Source organism: Halictus rubicundus, chromosome 18 (genome assembly GCF_050948215.1).
Source record: "Halictus rubicundus isolate RS-2024b chromosome 18, iyHalRubi1_principal, whole genome shotgun sequence".
In the NCBI taxonomy this organism is placed as follows: Eukaryota; Metazoa; Arthropoda; class Insecta; order Hymenoptera; family Halictidae; genus Halictus; species Halictus rubicundus.
The window spans coordinates 3,249,182-3,268,604 of NC_135166.1; the positions used below are offsets into that span (position 1 = coordinate 3,249,182).

The window sequence follows — 19,423 nt, forward strand, 5'->3', positions numbered from 1 at the left end:
TCGATTCTTTCAAACTCTTACGGTAAAGGAGACGCGCGCCTTTTTATCCTCGTAGCAAAAAATACAAAACACCGCAAAGTATGTAATTTCATATTTCGTAGTGAGATTTGTTGACGTTCGTTATGCATGAATTATGTTACAAGAAAATTATACGAAATGATCGTAATTGTATACATTTCTTATGAATATTGCTTACGAACATCATAATCGATTTTCGTGATAATATTAAGCAAACCACATAGTTATATTGTTTAAATAGAAAACTTTATTAGATTCTGACTTTTTCGGAGTATATAAATCTATATAAAATAGTCTTACTGCAAAAAGACCTAGTATTATGATATAACTTTATACAAATTTGTACATGGAATTTATCGATCTTCAATTTGTAATTCTCTGATTAGTTGGTTTGAAAATTACAAGATTATGGGATAATGTCTTCACAATGGCTTTTCCTCGCCACAAATGCAGCCAGTACTCACACACGTTCGAAAACATGCTCGCAATAACTGTACAAACTTCTGGACTCTTAATATATCCTTCTGCATCAGGATATTCATCAATGGTTTTACAACCGCTAACATCGATATGCCTTAACGTCGGTGTATATTGCAATAATAAATTCAGAGATTGTACACCTATTTCTCTGTTACCTCTCAGCACCAATTTAGAAAGATTTGATGCTTGCGACAATATGTTTTTGATATCCACATCTGATAAGTGGCAAGCAGCAAGTTCCAAACATTCCAGATTTGTAAATGAAAAATCCGTCAAAATGCTTTTAACTAAATTGTATTCGTTCGATGAAGTAGTATTTGATAAATTTAAATTAAGCAACTGTCTTTGTAAGAAAGTACAGGGTTCATCTTTGGTGAAGTTATTCCAAGAAGTATCCAAATTCACGAGACTACTGTTACTCAACAGAAAACGAAAGCTAGATAACTGACAGTACCGCAAATGTAAAGTACGAAGTTGCAACAAAGGAGCGAGAAGTTTACAAAGTATTTCGTGACTCCTCGGTCCAAGTGGATTGTAGCTGAGATCCAATAACTTCAGTTGCGAGGGCAACTTTTCTAATTTACTTAAACACGTCGAATCTATATTGCATCCTTGTAAATGCAACTCCTGCAAACCCGACAATTTAAATATACAGTCGTTTAGGACTTCAGCTATATCCTGTAATTCGCCATTCGATAAGTCGAGTATTTGAACATTCCTTTCGTACACCAATGTCTTTAACACCGACATAAGTTCCTGCTTGCTCATATCCTCTTGCTTTAATCTCAATATAAACGTATTCTCACATGACTTTAAACATTTTGACACGACATCGCGTATTTTTATATCATAAGTATTACAAATAGTTCTGTACCGCTCAACAATGGGCGGCGTTTCCAATTCGGTTATTTCGCATTTGAAATGTTTTACAATATCCCCTTCGTTCAAAATTGTGAACACATTATTTGAGTTTATTGCGATACCGTTCATAGTTTTCAAATGAAATTTAGCTTTACAGCCAGTGTCATTGTAAAACATTTTCTCGATATCAATTAATATGTCATCTACAGATAGTTTTGATGCATTCGATAGCTCTACTTGTGTTTGGAATGTTTTTCCATCTACCGAAACATTTAAAATGACTGATTTGATTAAAATATTAGCTTCTTTGGAAATCAATTCGTTAGAAGACGGATCTATAGGCGAAGGTGTTCGAGAAATATTTGCTTTCGTAAATCCGACTGATAACAAACACATTTGCTGCTTCCTCTTCTGAGGTCTACAGCGATTTAGAGGCAGCACTACTTCAGTATCACAATTATCTGTACTTTCCTCATCAGTCGATTCGATTATTTGCTCTTGTGTAGAATCCTGATCCTTTACTTTGTGCCTTTTTGGATTCTTCTCATAATCAATATCAATATTGCTTGATTTCCTTTTCGCTATACTAAAATTATCATCAGAACACCTTCTCTCACTAACGCTTTGATTAATATCATCTTCCAACCAATCATCTAAAACTACTTCTTCACTGTTCAAAAGTGGATTTACAACGCGTTTAGTGGAAGTTAAGGATGATCCAATTGGATCGCTTCTGTGCTTTAAACTAGCTATAGTTCTTTTGTAGTCCTCCCCTGCCGACATTTTTTCTGTACTGTCTCGTTTATCGTTGCTGGGTTTTTTCAAATTACGTGGCGATTTATTTGATCGTTTCAAGTCTTTTTTTGCATTTCTTGGGATTATAGCAGATAAAGTCTTATGAATTTCGTCGTAGTCTGCTAGTTCTTCTGGGGATAAGTAATCAACGCGATCTCTCCAGTTTTCTAAACAATCCAATACTGTTTCATCTTCGTTCGTTTTAAGTTCCAAGTTTGCCCCGTGTTCTATTAAAAGTTTCATCATAGACGTATTGCCACAAGATGCTGCATCATGAAGAGGTGTAACCCCCTGGCACATAATACTTCCAGGATCATTCACGTCTGCACCATGTTGTAATAATAATTTTGCAACTTCCACGTGGCCATGATTGGCAGCCTCGTGAAGAGGAGTCCAACCAAAGTGATCTCGAACGTGTGTTGGGTGACCAGCTACTAGTAATTTCTCTGCACTTTCAATGCTCCCGTTGATACAAGCTACATGAAGTTGTGTTTCACCCTTTTCGTTTCGTTTTACAACCGTCGACTTTTTTCTTGTCCGTTTTCTACTTATTTTGTTCTCTTCCTTGGCTCTCAATTCAGTTTCTACATCCGACAAATCTTCCAAACAAATGTTCGCTCCGACATTGTTTTCCTCCGATTCATTTTCACTGTCTGTACCAGCAGATGATTCTTCCAGCATATTTATTTTTTGTTGGAGCGAGTCTATCTCTTCTGCATTTCCGCAGTCTATTAAATAATTTAAGCGTTCTTTCAAAACGCATACTTCCAAGGAAGCATCGTTACAAAGTTTTGCGTTCTTTAACGCTAAACTATATGCACCTTGAACTGTCTCGTCTGTAGCTTTAGTCGTTGTTAACAAATCTGCTAAAAATAAGGCAGATCTACAAATTTCACGAGGATCTGTGCAGAACTGCAATTCCTTGCGAGCAAATTCTAATGCTTCGTTATATCGTCCTACATCCTTCAGAGTCTGTGCAAGACTCAATAAAGCTGCCCCCGTGCGGTCGCTGTTGATGTCTTCCGCGCATTTCAGCATTTCTCTATAATAATATATTGCTTTTTCAAAACAATTTACTGCAACCGATGCATCTCCCAGTATTTCATAAAGCTTCAGCTTTTCACTTGTACTTTCTTCTGTGCTCAAAGCTTGTTCTGTCGCATGCAAAGTTGCCACTGCAAAAGAAAACATTCTTTTTCTAAAAAATGTTATATTAATTGTATTCATAGAACGTTTTCTTTTAATAAATGTACCTATTCTAAGATTCTTCTCTACTTGCTGCTTAATGTTCTTAGATAAATTTTCCATAACATAGAGAGAAACCAGTATCTTGCGTGATTCATGCCACCTTTCTATTTTCAATAGTAATTCCGCCTGAAAAAGTCGTGCTTCCGCTTTCAGAAGCATATTATCGATTTCAGCGGCCGCTTCAAAGTGCCTTAACGCTGAATCGTAATCGTTTTTACGTTCATGAACTCCACCTAAAGCAATTTGTGTTCTATGAAAATCTTCTTGCAGATGGTGCGTTTCGCATAAGCCTGCAGCTTTCTCCATGAGATCGACAGCTTGAGAATGCTCTTTTTGAGCTTCTAGTACTAAACCCAAGTTTAGAAGTAATCGTGCCCGCATAGTAATTAGTTCCTTCAACTCTATATTTGAATCTCCTAATCTAGACAATTAATCAATTAGTGAAACATTGCTTGTACACAAAGATTTAATACTGCGTATTACGTATGCATAAAAAAAGAAATATACTCATTGCACAGTCGTATACTCTTCATATATGCTTTCCTCGCGTTAGATAGAATCTCAGGCTTTTTGTCAGAGTTTTCTACCAAGCTTTCACCCCAGCAAAAATATGTTCTACCCAATGTGGCGTAAGCTCTTTGTTCCTCCAATAAACTGTTCATTTCCTCGGCTCCTGCTACCTAAGACAAAAATGTTATTATTCCCATTGTTTGCATAATTTTATGCATTGATAAACATTAAAAAACAAACCCAAGTAATGATTCTGATGCTTTAACGCTTCCTCGTAGGCTCCAAGGTTTGCTTGTATTTCTCCAATCATTCTATGAGCTACAGCGACATTCAATTTGTCGTCTAAGATATTACAAACCTCCAATTGCTCTGTATATTCCTGTAAAGCATCTTCGTACTTCCCTGTTTCGAAATATACATCTCCGAGTTCTTTAACAACTATAGCCAATTGTTGGAAATTGCCATCTCGCTTCACCCGTTTCTTCTTTTTAATTAATCCTGTTATTGCACGAAATTAATACAAAAATAAATAAATATAATTATTTAATCAACAATATGTAATATCATTACGATGTGTATAGAATATTTACTGAATATTGAAATAAACAACGGATACCGAATATAATACTACATAAACTAACACTTACTTTCTATATCCATTGTGCAGATTGTTTAAAAACAAACGAATCTCTTGGTAGACATATGATGTTCACAATTCACAGAAACATTGCTTTGCAGAGCATGTTGTGGCATGAACAAAAGACAAGTGCAAATGAAAAGTGTAAACACACTCGAAAAATATCATCAAACACTATAGCATATTTGTAACGGTAAAGAAGAAAGCGCAAATTGCTATGGATGGAGAAACGAAGCAAGGTTGGTTGAATCGCTAGACATCTAAATTACCGTCAACTGCTGAAACAAAAGAATAAGGTATTTTTTACTCATAAGCAGATTTAACAATTAACGTATACAGTATTTGATAAAAATTTCATCCAACGAATCAAACTAACTGTACGAGTGAAGTAACGCGAAACGGAACCGTGGGAAAATATAATTACATTGTAAATTTCTATGACACTGACTACGAATTGAAATCACTTTGATCCAATTAGTCCAAAGCGAATCACACGAGTTATAAACCACAGTATCCGTCGGTAAAATTCCACATGCGTGTATACACGCTATTTACTTTTACGAGTGTGCATCTCCATCAAAATATTCGTGAACTTTATATAGTGATTGAGCAATCCACAGAACATATGCGAAAGACTGTATGTAAGTACGAGTTAGTACGATATTCAACAGCAGTTTTAACGGCGGCGCTTGAAAACAAGTTATAGACCAAGTTTTTCATGAAATTTTAAAATGAAAATTCGACGCTTAAATATTTCGTATGTACTCGTTCGAAACTTGATTCTTCGAACTTTCTTGTAGTCTTTTTGCATGTATTATAAGAGTCTGTATAACAGAGTAATAAAAAGAAAGCTTCGTACAATTTTCTATCATTATAAAGAACCATGGATACTCGAGCCAGTGGCGGATTTAGGGAGGTCTAGAGGGGCTACGGCCCAGAGCGAAAAATTTTTGGAAAAATACCGAAGGCACAAGTCACTAACAATGAAAACAAATAAAAGAATATGTTAACCAATTTAAAAATAACATGTTTGTAAGCCTACGGGAGGGGAATGCAGAATGCAAGTATACCTAATTCCCCCATATCTGAAAACTAGGTTGAAAAAAATTAGGAGAGCTGAGGTGTAGAGGCGGCAGAAGTATAAATCCCCCACTGACTCGAGTGCGCAATACTTCGGGAAATTTTCGAACCAATTTTTCCAGAAGAAAGAATCGTACAGACAAAACCCCATATTACCGCCTTAATTATACATAAATCTCGTTCAATCCACTGATTCGACAAGAATCGTTTACTAATCAATTCCTGATACTAATAACGGTGATTATTATACATACAGTAACGAGCAAAACTGAGTCTACCATTAAAAGTGCGATTTTAAGTCGAAAATCGTGAAAAATGGCAATTTTTCCACTTTTAAGCGTTTATAACTCGTAAACGAATTAACCAATATCGGTGAAATTTTCAGCATGGATATAATTTATTCAAGCGAATCAAACACATTTTTTAAATATTCAATACAGGCTCGGATAAAAAAGCTAAAAAACCAACTTTTACTATTTCTTTTGCGATTCCGACCAATTAAAACTTTTTTCAAAATTTTGTTACACCTCGTCTAATAAACTAATCCTTCTAACTTCTCAATAACATTCAAGTCATTTGATCTAATTTTTAAAAAGTTATCTTGCTTCAAATAGTGTAGACTCAGTTTTGCTCGTTACTGTATATGGTCATATGCATATTGAACTTTCGCTGTATACTAACGCGGTGACGATACCGCGAAATTTTATATCCTTTATAACAATTTTGGATGAATTTACACTAAAACTCGTTTATTTTGACGTGTTGTATTCGTTTATAAATGGTCGTTTATTAATTTAAGATAATTTGATATAAAATCCAATAATTCGTGTAGAATGTAACACAAAAAGTTTCATGACGTTGTGTTTGATTCGCGAGAAACTAAATATATACTCCGTCACGAAACGGGGTTAAAATGATCGAAATTCTTCGCGTAATTTGAGACGTATACGTAAACTTCAATCGCTTTATAATCTACGGAGCTCAAGTACGGCTGGTACGAGGTAGTACGAGCGTTGTACAGTAGGTAACCTGTGGCGCTTGAAAGTTCATTCATTCCGTGGGACTTCAGTCGGACCGTGTTGCGGCTCACTAAAAGGTGATGGCTGCAGCGTGCCGTGGAAGAGTGACACGAAGTTGACATATTGCGCGAAAACGGTATCGGACGTCTCTTCACCTCTCGCTTGAACACCTTTTCATAATCTTCGTCAAATCCACTAATGGCAGGAGAGTTGCGTAAAGAGAATTTTACGGGTAAGCTGCACGCTGATATTCTTCAGTTTAGAATCACACCAACTTCGGATCGATACACGGATTCTCTTTGATGCTGATGAATTCTTTTCACAGCGTGTGGATGCTGTCTTGTTTTTCTTCGTCTCGGCGCGTGACAAATATAATTCTTTCTATTCCCATCATTATACAAGCGTTCGCTCTCGTGAATTTCAAGAATACTTGATGAAATTATCCCTTCCGCGCTTGTAATTACAGAGATAAATTGCTATGAATTAAGGCGCTCCGTTAGATGAGGCATTCCCTTTGTTGAGCATTCTGTAATTATTATAAGTCGGAAGCGCATCGTTGTAACAATTGAAATAATTATTGTGGCACTGTTGTTGAAATGTATTAACAATTATTGTTCGTATTTATGATTAGATATTTTTAAATAAATTAAATAACAAATATTGTTATGAAAAAGGGTATTTAGACTACAGTACTAGACTATAGAATTAATTTACTATTCTATGAAAGAATCAAAATTGTGCATTTTGTAATCTCTGTTTTTAGATTCAGAGATCATATGTGATGTATACATATATATATACATGTGCGTATATATACACACATGTGATATTGTGTAATATGCCTTGCACTGAATTTAAAATTAGGTACTCCAATTATTGAATGTTGTTGGAATGTTAAGTTTTGCCATTTGTTTTATTTTTAAATAAAAAATTATTCCCTTTTAACAATTATTATATTTAATTCTAGTTCAACCAACGCTGCTCGATCAGTCAAGTACAAAGGAAAGCTCCACAATGTTCTATTGCGATATTAAAATTCATCAACGATGGAAGAAAGAAAACTCTCAAAATCCTGTGACATTCTGGCAAGATTGAACGAGAATGAACAGAAACTGTTTGAAAATCAAAATCATAACAGAAAACCATCCCCTATCACATTCGACGAAGTGGATGCGGAGATTTTAGTAAATAACAAAGATCACATCAATGATTCATCCAAAATCAATTGCTGCAATATCCCTTCGAAACTATCATTACCTTCGAAAGACGTTCAGGTAATTTTTTATCTGAAGTAGTACAGCCATAATTGTTACACTTGAATTAAAACAGTTATTTTATGTTTTTAATTTAAGAATTCAGAAAATGAAGAGAAATCATGTTCTGTGAAACAGAACAATCAGCCACCATCTCCAACTACTTTACAGTGGGGAAGGGCTATAGCCGAAGTAAAGGAACACGCTGTAGCAAAATTGCAAGATGAACTTAAGAAGGCCCACGAGGAGTTGAAATTGAAAGATGAGGAAGTCACTCGTCTCTCGAGAATCAAACAGGATGTTGAAGCTGAATTGGAAGAACTCACTGCCAGCCTTTTTCAAGTAAGACAAAAATAACTTTAATGAAGTAGTGTAGAAAATCGATCATCGAACGCAGCTTAATATCATCATGTGCGATAGGAAGCGCACAACATGGTTCGAGAAGCAAACGTTCGTCAAGCTACGGCGGAACGCCTATTGGAGGAAAGTCGTATGAAAGCTGAAGTTTTAGCTGCCGAGGTTGCAGCTCTGAAAACTTTAGTGTTGACTTCAACACCAGCAAAACCGAACTTTCATTTACATCCTCAAATCGACACGAAAAGTCGTCTAAATATTGAAGATGGTCAACAAGGACTATTCGCAAGGAAACATCGAAGGTAAAGATACTTGAAAAATTATCTGCAAGCGCGTTAACTACTCTAAACGTTCCTCTTCTTAGATCACCGTCACATTTCAATTTAAAGTACGGACGAGAGAACTCTCCACCTGACTCGCCACTAAGAGAACAAAGACCATCATTACCATCTGATCGAGAATCTCTGGACAGAGATTGGAAAAAGGATTCAGACAAGGAAAAAGACAAAGAATGTAAAGATTTTGGTTTGGAAGTTGATCCCAGAGTTCACACAGAGTTTCTTAAATGGAAAGCTAATCCATGTGTAGACAAAGGTGACCCTTTTGTTGCTAGAATTTTTACAGAAGACATCGATCTTTGTCTTGATTTTCCTAATAAAGAGTTGGGTACGAGAGTTAGACAAGCCGTTCTCGATGGTATCATATTTATCGAGGCCATCAGCGACAAAACAAAATTTACTTTTCGAAAGTGAGTCGTACATGCCGATGTAGGAACATGGCATTGAACAGAATGCTGTTTATGAAATGTTTAAAAAAATATATTCCATTGTTTTCAGAAAATGTATATTACTAGAAGCACCGCGACAATGTTATTATCGTATGAGACTTGGGGATCAAGAAAATCAGTGGTACAGCATATCACAAATTTGTCGCAACCGAGTGAGTTTGGAAATTTAAAAAGTGATTTATATTTTAAAACATGTGAAAGTTGAATAATTTTCTTCCTTTTTTCTATAGATTATAGCGGTCTGCGATTTCTTGAATTATTTACGATATATTGAGCGTGGCCTTGTCAAAAGCTCAGGTAAATCGTACATCCAAATTTCATTTATCATATAGGATTACAAATATAACACACTGACGCAAACAAAAATGAAAAAATAATGTTTGATCAAATTCCATTTTATTACATCTGCAATGCAAAAGATAGAACATGCTATTTCTCGTTCACGCGTTTAAACTGATGATAAAGCAATGAAAGCGAAATTATTGTTTTTAGAACCAAGTTGTAGAAAAATGTTGGTTGGTGTGTTTAGCATTTACATTATTAAATAATGACAATGTAATCGATACTTACAGAATTTAAACGAACTTCGTACATGTAGAATTAAGTAATTAATTTTTAAACAATTGTAATATTATATATTTGTTTCAGTTCACGATGTTTATTGGGAAATTATACGATTGCGAAAGGAAATGGCGTTTGCACGTTTAGGTCTCGAATTATCGTCTTAACATTCTCCAAGGAGGACTTGTTCTAGTCTCAAGTGTAACAAATTGAGCCATGGATCTGTTATTATTCGTTTACATCTATCGACAGTAGATTGTTAAAAATTTTAATCGTTCCAACTAGCCTCGATCTTTTTTTAATCCACGATCGAGTATTTATAGAATAAGTGTTGAAGTTTTAATGTATAAAAGCTCTTGATTCTCCTATTATAGCGTAAAACGCTGGCAACTTATTTAAAAAAAAGTTTATATCGGTCAATTTAAAAACTTTGTTCGAGATTATTTTTTCTGAAATGTCGAGTACTATTTACATCCTCGAAGTGAAAGACTAATTTAACGATCTGATCTTAATTATACGATATATTATTTATTAACAGACATAATTACGTTCTGACCTATTTTAAGGTGCAATGAGATATTTGTAGGATATTGGGGGAACACGGTGCCTTTTGACTTTTCACTTATCGATAAAACATGGTTATCCCTTAATTTTAACTTCATAGTTAGCAATGCTTTGTTCGTATAATATAGAAAAATTCTGTTAACTTTTTAATCTATTATTGACTCTTGTATTTCTTATTCTTCTTAAATCATACAGTGGCAACAAGCAGTAAATCTTGTTGTCTCTACTCATGTGAGAAAGAAGAGATATAGTCTGAAAAGCTTTAGGAATAGGCTTCTTTTGAAATTCAAAGTAATTACGTTACATTGTTCCACGTTCACAATGAAAATGAATATTTAAACATTCACTGAAGGTTAGTAGATGAAAGGTTAATTGTGTTTACTGTTTGCGCATTCTTTATTTATTCAATTTCATAATCTACTTTGAAGAGATAATTAAAGATGTGTTATCAAACACGTTGATCATATCTTACATGACTATCATAATACTTTCATCAAATATGAGCACCTCAGGTTTTGGCTAATCAAATGAAAAATGCCATACATAAATCATTTATTAAAAATCAAAAAAAAAACGAATGTATATGACATGCAAAGGTGTTGTTCTTTATATGTACTAGTTGACATTGCATTAAATAATTTAAATATTATTTTCTAACCATAATTTAAGAATAAACGATATTATGTATATTCGTTATAGTAATTTAAAATTATATTTAGAAAGTTTATGTTCGGTGTAACTGACGTACAAGGTAGTGCATAATTTCTGTGCAATGCAAATCTGAACCATGAGTACTGTCCAAAGGTACATAGTCCTCCACTCAAAAAGTGTTCTTTTTTTATGAAGCAAACATTAACTAGTACCTGGTAACTAGCACACATATAAATGTATACTGTTGACAATTTCACAAAACATTAGATATGTCATATAATTAATATATGGCTAAAGGTGATACAAAATGTTTCCAAATATTAACATTTAATGTGTGGTATGCTAGAAATGTCTTTCTAATAGATCCGATTAGCAGTCAGCTGAAAATAATGACAGTTTGGTCATATATTGTTTTCTTTTTTCGATACATATTTTTTCATTCAAAACTCATGACAAAGACTACATATTTATTCTGTTATGTATAATCAAATATTGTTACACATAAAACTGTTTCGATTTTCTAAAATAATGAAGCTGCTTATAATATAGTGCTTCCAATAATTGTACGAATTCTTTTTCTTTAAAATATATAATTGTTTTTCTATGTATCTAAGAATATTTTCTTGCTTAAATATTAAAGGTGCTTTATAATAATTGTTAAGAAAGTAACTCGTAAAATATTTACAAACATAAAATTTTTAGAATAATTTTATGCAATATTCAGTTGTTTAGTAAATTTTGTAAACTGAATTTTTATCCCCAACATAAATTCTAAAATGCATTTTGACTTTGAATGATTTCGTGGAAAGATGAATCTCAGAAATAAAAAAGAAATTACACTTTTCCATACAAGAAATAATCGCAATATACATGCAGACGATACGGGTCATATTGGCGGAGGTCAAGTTTTTAGAGAAATTGCATTTTACATAACATTATTAAAGAAGATCGAAATATACATATATATGTATGTACTATATAATTGCGTCAAGTACATTCGATGCGTAATAATAAATTACACAATAGAAAACAAAAGTGTACGACGTTAAACAGTCAATTAGAAATATTTCAATAGTAATTGTTCAAACTGTTCAAAGTTGCCAAAGATTGCTTCCGAATAATTATTATACAGGAAAACCGATTTGTTAGATGTAGTTTAATGCAATAGCGTAAGGTTATTTTACCGCTGAACGATAAAAGAATCGTGTTCGTACAATTAATAGTAATTCCCAACGAATGTACTGTATACTGTCCTCATGTAGAAAACTTTTCGTGCATTCTTTACGGTGGTACTTGAACGAAACATATAACTTTTTAGTTCGTTGCTAGTAAAGCTAAACACTGTAACCGTAAATATTTTTTGATTTTTATTTATCAAATAAATTTGAATACAGCCAAAATAAAATTCCGATATTATATATTCTTTACACATCACCATAATTTAATATTCGTATCGTTAACTAAAACTAATCACTAGACTGCGGAAATGTTGTGCATCGATTGCAAGAAAAAGGAGCTGCACAGACATTTCTTTCTTCTTCTAATAATTTTTATAAGTTACAAACAATACAAACGTATTTTTAAAATCGTCCGATATTTTCACTATTTTATAAAGTCCGTAGTCTACTACGTAATCATTTTCTTTCAATATTCGTAGTAGAATTGCTACTGCGTAAATCACAATTTTGAATTGTGCTCCCTCTAAATTTTCGATTTCTGACTTATAATGTTATCCACGTTAATCGTTATAACGATTGCAATATGATAACTTTATATGTTTTCTATTAATACCGCGTGTTTAATGAAAAACATAAATACATGTAATCCTTTTTACATTATAAAAATTGTATATTCATTAAAACGTATATGTTGAATTGGTAAAAGACAGTGATTCATCAAATATATCACATATCATGTTGTTGCATCTTTTGTGATAACAGACACGTGTATGAGAATTTAAAATTGAAAATTGAAAAGGGTCAGTTTGTGCGAATCTCTGATATCAGATAGGAAATGCTGATACGTATACACGTGAGCATAGATACATATATAGTAGCTGTCGAAGCTGTATACATATGTATCCACATTGATAAACTTGCGGTACTTTTGGAATGCCACCACTAGATGGTGCTGAATAGCAAATTCCCTCACTTTTTGCTTGACAAGACTGGATACTGTACCTGTGCGATCTTTATTTTTCTTACTGCGAAATTCCGATAAGACGAATACTTATTTCAGTGTTACCGGTGCCACGGTTCACTTAGCGGTCCGCATCCGATCAGAGCAACATGAAGAAAGCGATAGCACTACTCGTTCCCGTCGCTCTTGGGGTATTCTTTTACTACAAGTAGGTTCTTTCAATTTGTATTTAACCAGTGTTCCAAGTGAAAATTCACGGTCACATTTGAAATTTCCATAAAATTTTACGAATAACGATGTTTTTTATGTTTTATTCATGTAAACAGCGATTCGCACATTCTAATAAGTACAGTAGTTCGAAGAAGTGTTTGAGCACTGAGTTGTTTGATTTTCGAAAAATTGTCGATAACTATTATAATTTCGAAGAAAAGAAAAACCTAGAGTCCTTTTGAAGCTTGAAATCTCAACTTTCACAATTCTCTATTCAGTTTAACGTAAGATGGTTTTGCGTGGCACAGCGGACATGGGAAACGGAGGCCACGGGTTTTTCTCTATAAAGTTACAAAATTGAAATATCTCTAAAAACATTGAAAAATTATTTGTGCGAATCTATCATAGATTTCAAGATTGAAGCTACCTCTTTACAAAGATCTTCCGAAAATTTGATGTACGAATCATTTAGTGCTCAATACTTTTTGGAGCCACAGTATTTCAAAGTTTCTATATAGTTTTTATATTTGTATAAAACGCATATTTTAAAATCTCATTACGTGCCCAAATAATTTTGATTTTTTTAAAATATTTTGCACGTCGTTTAGTAAACCAATGCTTCTAATTTCTAAAAGAAAATCAGGTCGTTCGGTCCGACTTTAACACTAGGTTTACGGAGCACTAAAAGTATTTTACATTACTTTAAAAAATAAAAAGAATGTGTCTATTCACGTTTCTAGCCATTTTTAAAATAATATATACCCAAAGAAATAAATTTTTTGAGTAATTCCACGTAGATGGATCTTCACAATCTCAATAACCGTAAATTAAAAATATTAGAAACTGTCATTTTGACGGGTCCCGTAAACCTAGTGTTAAACAGATATACTGATCCAAAGGGCGTTCGAACATTTTCGCGAGCCACTGTTTCAGTAATTTCTAAATTTGCTTATATTGCTCGATTTTTTTGATGAAACAAGGATTGTTGCGGTTGCTATGTGCGCACGTTTACATTGCGAGGAAAATTCCTAATTTGATGTACCTAATCATGACGAACGCTATTTGCATCACTGTGTTGTGATAACGAAATACCAATATAGTAATGCAACCTCACAACGAGATGTTAATGTTACGGATGAAATGCGTATCACCGTACTAATGCTAGTTTCGAATATCATTATAATTGAGGCAAAACTTAAGTGTATATACCTCTGTAAGAAAAACACGAAGGTCGGTTATATAACGAAGGATATAAGAATCATTTGGTAGATGACAGAAACATTGTAGTTTAAAAACTTCATTCTCACAGTTTTCTTTTTTTTTTTTTAAGGAATGTAAAAGTAATTTTCCTTTGTTCGAAACAACATAAAATTCCAGTGTAACAGCGCCAGTGGTTATTGAAGTTAATTGACGGTACCGGTTTATGTAGGTTACCGCAAAAAGAACAACACATTTCTTCGTTCGTTTACTTTGCTCTCTAGACAACGTTAGGATGTTTGTACTTTGTACACCTATCTCCCGCTTGACACTGAAGATAACCGTAAAAAGCGTGAGAATCGAAATCGCGAATATTTATACGTAAAACCGTGTAAATCGAAAACGACCTAAAATGTGCATTGTTCCGACATTTATTTCAATGTGAAATAAAAGTAATACATATATCTTGAAAAACATAAAAATAACATTCCATTCATAAAATGACAAATATATAAAGGTATAAGTATGTAATTCGTTTTACATATAGAAACAAGAAATATGAGATCCTTAGAGAATTGAATTACTGTCATCACTTTCATAGACTGTTAATCTTTTCTTCCCGGCTGGTATGATGTCACTTTCATCAATCGATAAATAGTTGATGCGATTCTAGTTCGATGGTTGATGAATCACGAACAATTTCTTGGTAATGAAATCCGTAATTAACAATTGTGTTTGGTCTTTGGTTGAATTTTTGAAATTTTTACTTTTACCAGTTCCTTTTTTTAAAATCCGTTACTTTACAAACCGTGTAAATAAAGTACCGTGTAAATAAAGTACCGTGTAAATCGGTGATGGCCACAGTAGGGGCCCCTCAAACGGCTGCTTCATTCATTCATTAGTTAAAGATTAATTTGTATATGTAAGAAGGAAAAAATACGTACATGCAACGTTGGAACATTTCCTAAAAAAACGCAAACCTGTTCGTCACAACTGCTTCAGCGAATACTACTTTACATCCGAACGTCTTAATTAGTTGTAAGTGTTACGATCGTGACGTAGATTTTGAAGTTAACATATTGATTAATTCATTGTCACCTCGTAATCATCTGCACCGAGATATTATAAAGTTATCGCGGACGTGCGGTCTCAAAAACCGCTATATACATATATTAATCTCAAAATTGACACCTTACGAAAATATATTTTCTAGTTAGATTTTTATTTATTTTTTTTTATTTAAGAGCTACGTATGCTTGTGCGTATTGGTATATGACAAACGACGCCAATCAATATTTACGCTTTTCCTATTCCTACACATGTATGTATTACAATGTCGCTATAATGACAATTTACAATTACAATTAGCAGCAGAAGAACACCACTAAAGAGGCTCGCATAATTTCCCAATTTCATAGCCGAACAACTGAAATATATGTCGAACATACTGATACGACGATAAGTATGACCTCTAACTGTCGCCTCGTTTTAACCATGACAGATTTATTATAAGTAGGGTAAAGGACCCAATTACTGCGGGGGTACCAATTATCGTGCCTATATTAATTATACTTATTTTTAAAGCATAACACATAATAGAGCATAAAGTATTATGCTTTAAAAACAAGTATAATTAATATAGGCACAGTAATTGGTACCGCCACAGTAATTGGGTCCCTTATACTAGAATACGCACCTTTTTACAGTCGTAACGAATTCAACGAGATGAAGTTCAGTAAAATAAAAATGTTCACGAAATTGACTAGAGATTTCAAAAGTATACATACGTCGTTAGTTTGCCGCCCATTCTGCAAATGGGCGTGACGCGGCAATAATGTTGTTGCCGTGCACGTTACCTCAAAGATCAAAGTCTCCATTACACGTAATGTTACATTGGTAGATAACATTATCGATATCATTACTTAGTACGTTTACAACTCAACAGCATTTAGAATACGCTCTTATTTGCAAAACGTAAAAGTGTGTCGCGATAAGTCTGAGCAAACAAAGTCCAATGTATTTATGTACGCCTGTATTGATACTTTATTTATTGTGGTATCATTTATCTGATGCAGTTAACACGAATGACTCTTCTTTTTTTCAGCTCCGAGAACGATCTCAAAGTACCTACTTTACCCGAAACGAATTGGGGGCCGAAAAAGGATGGAAAAGTGTCTACCGAAATACGACCATTCACCATCGATGTGCCGAGCAAGGTCAGTAACAAGGACGAATGGCGCTCATTAGTATTCTTTTCCGTTATACCTGAAAATTCGTTGAAATGTACACGCAAAGGTCATCGAGGACTTGAAAAACCGCCTCGCGAACAGAAGATCGTACGTTGAACCGCTCGAAGACGCGGCATGGACTTACGGTGTTCCAAGCAAATCCCTCAATACAATACTAGACTATTGGAAGGATAAATATAACTGGACGGAAAGACAAGCACTGTTGAACAAGTATCCGCAATTCAAAACTAACATTCAAGGTAAAAAACCATCACGTTTTTATACGCTTATATTTAATGTTAACGGTTATCTCCTAAAATTAACATTAAGAACTAAAATTAACATTATGAACTTCAGGTTTGGATATACACTTTTATCATGTTCGGCCTACGAATATACAGGAAGAGAGAATCTACGAGAACAAGAACTTGAAAGTGCTGCCTTTATTGATGGTACACGGATGGCCTGGATCAATCGTCGAATTCCAAAAAATAATACCCACGTTGACGACCCCTTCGGCCGATCGCGACTTTGTATTTGAGCTGATTATACCGTCCCTCCCTGGATATGGATTCTCCGATGGAGCTGTTCGGCCAGGATTGGGTGCCGCACAAGTAATTTTTCGACCTATTTATAAACTGGAACACAATTTCGAAAGTTTCATCATTTTTTAATACAAAATCGTCTCTTTATTTCAGATTGCAGTTATATTTAAGAATCTAATGCAGAGGCTCAACTTCAAAACGTATTACGTTCAAGGAGGCGATTGGGGAGCTGTTGTTGTCGCTAATATGGCTGCTCTTTTCCCTGAGAAGTAAGTGAAACTCGATTCACAAGGAAAGAGATTAACAAAAATGTTTACTCAATTTTCTTTACAGGATCATCGGCCTACACAGTAACATGTGTTCTGTGCTGACTCCAAAAACTTTGGTTTGGACGATAGTGGGTACCTATTTTCCGTTTTTGCTAAACGTAGATAGTGCCCAATACGACAAATATTTCCCTGTAAGCACCGCCCTCTCAAATCTAATCGAAGAAACCGGATATTTCCACATACAAGCTACAAAACCAGACACGATCGGTACATTTTTCTCTCTTGTGTAATGTTGTGCAGTAATTATATGACGTATATTTGCAAATATATGAAATTGTCTATATCAGGAGCGGCTCTAACAAGCTCTCCAGATGGTTTAGCAGTGTATATTTTGGAAAAATTCAGCACATGGACAAATAAAGCCTACCGACAACGAAACGACGGGGGTCTGTTAGAAAAATTCTCGCTTGACGAACTTTTGGACAACATAATGGTATATTGGGTCACAAATAGCATTACTACCAGTGTTCGTCTTTATGCGGAGACTTTCAGTTCAGCAAGCAGAACCTTAAAAATTGAACGGTAAGTTTATAGTTTAAGTGTTATAAATATATTACGTTACCGATTAATGTCTCAAATGTTTTTTTGTTTTAGTTTCCCAGTAAAGGTACCTACAGCTTGTGCTGTTTTCCCCAATGAAATTGTTTTGACGCCCGAGAGTATGCTTAAAGATAGATATGCTAATATAGTTAAATATAATTCCATGGAACGTGGAGGACACTTTGCAGCTTTTGAAGAGCCACAACTTTTGGCTAACGATATTTTCAATTTTGTAAAAATAACCAGAAACAATAAGGGTTCTACATAAAAAAAAAACTGTGATTGTTATTGATACAAAATATAAAGAAATCATCATTTACATTTTAATATGTATACATTAATATACAATTTAATATATATTTCTTATTTATTTTATACGATGAAGTACATGAAAGCACAAGGAGCTTTATCACGCTTTATCCCCATTTATATACAGTCTTTTTGCTAGCGATAACTTGATCCACTATGCAATATACTTAATGTACAGTATGTTAAGCACTGCTAGCACCAGATTTTTCAACACTCTCTAACAATGTTTGCAAATTTGTCTCGAACAATTCGCACCTGATTGGCATTTCCAATGAATAAAATGGATTTTTGAGAGCATAGTCTGCATACAGTTCGAATACTCTTTTTAGTAGAATTTCTATTCCACTTTGCGTAGACTCTGCTACAACAATGAATTTAATACCAGTTAACGTCTGATAACAATGAAGTCTAAATGTATCTCCTTCTAAAATTTCAATCCCAGAACAACGTGGTTCAGGGCTGAGTTGACTAGCAATTGCAAATAAAGGATAAAACATTGATGCTAAGAAAATCTTCTCATTTGTGGTCATCCTAGCACGACTGAACCTAAGCGATAAAGGATAACACTCTGGATGTTCCAACAAATCAAACACATCTTTTCCATTTTCTAGTTCCCTTCCTACTACCGGACTGCCATTTACTGCTGTCAGAACATGACCCACTGCAATAAGTTGATCATCATTTATTTATTACATTATAACAATTTGATGTAAAAAAAAACTATTTCTGTATTTTTCTTACCATTAATGCCGTCTCTCTGACCGAATGACACCACAATCTTTTTGTTTTCGTAACTCAACTTTAGGTCCAGCGGATAATTAAACACCTTTTCATTTTCAATTCGTGGAACATTGTGGTCATGATTAAAAATTAATCCGCCCGATTTTGACACGATATAAACACCGTATATGACCATACTTAAACGATTTTTAATTAAACTTAAATAGTTTAGTATTTAATTACGAACCAATACATTTAGTTAATTATTATAAATTTAAAATAATGCGTTGAGTGTCAGTGCTTTCATTTGCACGAACACCATTGATGTCAACTTTCTTTAAGGTTATGTTGCGATTACAATTCAAGCAACGAAACTGTATTACTGTAG

At 34.0% G+C, this 19,423-nt stretch overlaps 4 protein-coding genes across 9 annotated transcripts; 2 read left to right on the forward strand and 2 right to left on the reverse strand.

Moving 5' to 3' along the window:
* Positions 1–248: 248 nt before the first annotated feature.
* LOC143362987 (tonsoku-like protein) lies at positions 249–4,669 on the reverse strand. 3 transcript variants are annotated; one of them, XM_076803557.1, is made up of 5 exons: positions 4,560–4,669; positions 4,153–4,410; positions 3,910–4,078; positions 3,408–3,823; positions 249–3,329 (listed from the first exon to the last, which is right to left on the reverse strand). In XM_076803557.1, exons 1-5 carry the CDS (start codon positions 4,570–4,572, stop codon positions 382–384), a joined length of 3,804 nt encoding a protein of 1,267 aa, XP_076659672.1. In that variant the 5' UTR covers positions 4,573–4,669; the 3' UTR covers positions 249–381. The 3 variants fall into 3 exon arrangements, with proteins under 3 accessions (XP_076659672.1, XP_076659673.1, XP_076659674.1); XM_076803558.1 differs by lacking the exon at positions 4,560–4,669 and having other exon boundaries at positions 3,910–4,082; positions 4,153–4,292; XM_076803559.1 differs by lacking the exons at positions 4,153–4,410; positions 4,560–4,669 and having other exon boundaries at positions 3,408–3,635; positions 3,910–4,047.
* A 99-nt stretch (positions 4,670–4,768) lies between these two features.
* LOC143362988 (guanine nucleotide exchange factor for Rab-3A) lies at positions 4,769–12,223 on the forward strand. 4 transcript variants are annotated; one of them, XM_076803562.1, is made up of 9 exons: positions 4,769–4,845; positions 7,616–7,922; positions 8,001–8,243; positions 8,322–8,557; positions 8,620–9,003; positions 9,092–9,194; positions 9,273–9,339; positions 9,691–11,619; positions 11,672–12,223. In XM_076803562.1, exons 2-8 carry the CDS (start codon positions 7,695–7,697, stop codon positions 9,768–9,770), a joined length of 1,341 nt encoding a protein of 446 aa, XP_076659677.1. In that variant the 5' UTR covers positions 4,769–4,845; positions 7,616–7,694; the 3' UTR covers positions 9,771–11,619; positions 11,672–12,223. The 4 variants fall into 4 exon arrangements, with proteins under 4 accessions (XP_076659677.1, XP_076659678.1, XP_076659676.1 ...); XM_076803563.1 differs by lacking the exon at positions 4,769–4,845 and adding an exon at positions 5,065–5,190; XM_076803561.1 differs by lacking the exon at positions 4,769–4,845 and adding an exon at positions 5,191–5,306.
* A 776-nt stretch (positions 12,224–12,999) lies between these two features.
* Positions 13,000–18,381, forward strand: LOC143362749 (juvenile hormone epoxide hydrolase 1). Its single transcript, XM_076803166.1, has 8 exons — positions 13,000–13,165; positions 16,469–16,580; positions 16,660–16,852; positions 16,950–17,206; positions 17,291–17,406; positions 17,471–17,673; positions 17,754–17,988; positions 18,061–18,381. Exons 1-8 carry the CDS (start codon positions 13,107–13,109, stop codon positions 18,272–18,274), a joined length of 1,389 nt encoding a protein of 462 aa, XP_076659281.1. The 5' UTR covers positions 13,000–13,106; the 3' UTR covers positions 18,275–18,381.
* Trs23 (trafficking protein particle complex subunit 4-like protein Trs23) lies at positions 18,319–19,373 on the reverse strand. The gene is made up of 2 exons (XM_076803199.1): positions 19,057–19,373; positions 18,319–18,976 (listed from the first exon to the last, which is right to left on the reverse strand). The coding sequence occupies exons 1-2, from the start codon at positions 19,229–19,231 to the stop codon at positions 18,498–18,500; spliced, it is 654 nt and encodes a 217-aa protein (XP_076659314.1). The 5' UTR covers positions 19,232–19,373; the 3' UTR covers positions 18,319–18,497.
* Positions 19,374–19,423: the final 50 nt, after the last annotated feature.

Excerpts from the sequence above, each read along its gene's own strand:
- LOC143362987 (XM_076803557.1), bottom strand. Across the intron at positions 4,079-4,152 it reads GCATCAGAATCATTACTTGG|CAGGAGCCGAGGAAATGAAC; the intron begins GTTTGTTTTTTA and ends TGTCTTAGGTAG. Across the intron at positions 3,824-3,909 it reads AGTATACGACTGTGCAATGA|ATTAGGAGATTCAAATATAG; the intron begins GTATATTTCTTT and ends TTAATTGTCTAG.
- Trs23 (XM_076803199.1), bottom strand. The coding sequence starts at position 19,231 with ATGGTCATATACGGTGTTTATATCGTGTCAAAATCGGGCGGATTAATT. Across the intron at positions 18,977-19,056 it reads TCAGAGAGACGGCATTAATG|TGGGTCATGTTCTGACAGCA; the intron begins GTAAGAAAAATA and ends AACTTATTGCAG.
- LOC143362749 (XM_076803166.1), top strand. The coding sequence starts at position 13,107 with ATGAAGAAAGCGATAGCACTACTCGTTCCCGTCGCTCTTGGGGTATTC. Across the intron at positions 16,581-16,659 it reads CCATCGATGTGCCGAGCAAG|GTCATCGAGGACTTGAAAAA; the intron begins GTCAGTAACAAG and ends GTACACGCAAAG. Across the intron at positions 16,853-16,949 it reads ATTCAAAACTAACATTCAAG|GTTTGGATATACACTTTTAT; the intron begins GTAAAAAACCAT and ends TATGAACTTCAG.
- LOC143362988 (XM_076803562.1), top strand. The coding sequence starts at position 7,695 with ATGGAAGAAAGAAAACTCTCAAAATCCTGTGACATTCTGGCAAGATTG. Across the intron at positions 9,004-9,091 it reads ACAAAATTTACTTTTCGAAA|AAAATGTATATTACTAGAAG; the intron begins GTGAGTCGTACA and ends CATTGTTTTCAG. Across the intron at positions 9,195-9,272 it reads CACAAATTTGTCGCAACCGA|ATTATAGCGGTCTGCGATTT; the intron begins GTGAGTTTGGAA and ends TTTTTTCTATAG.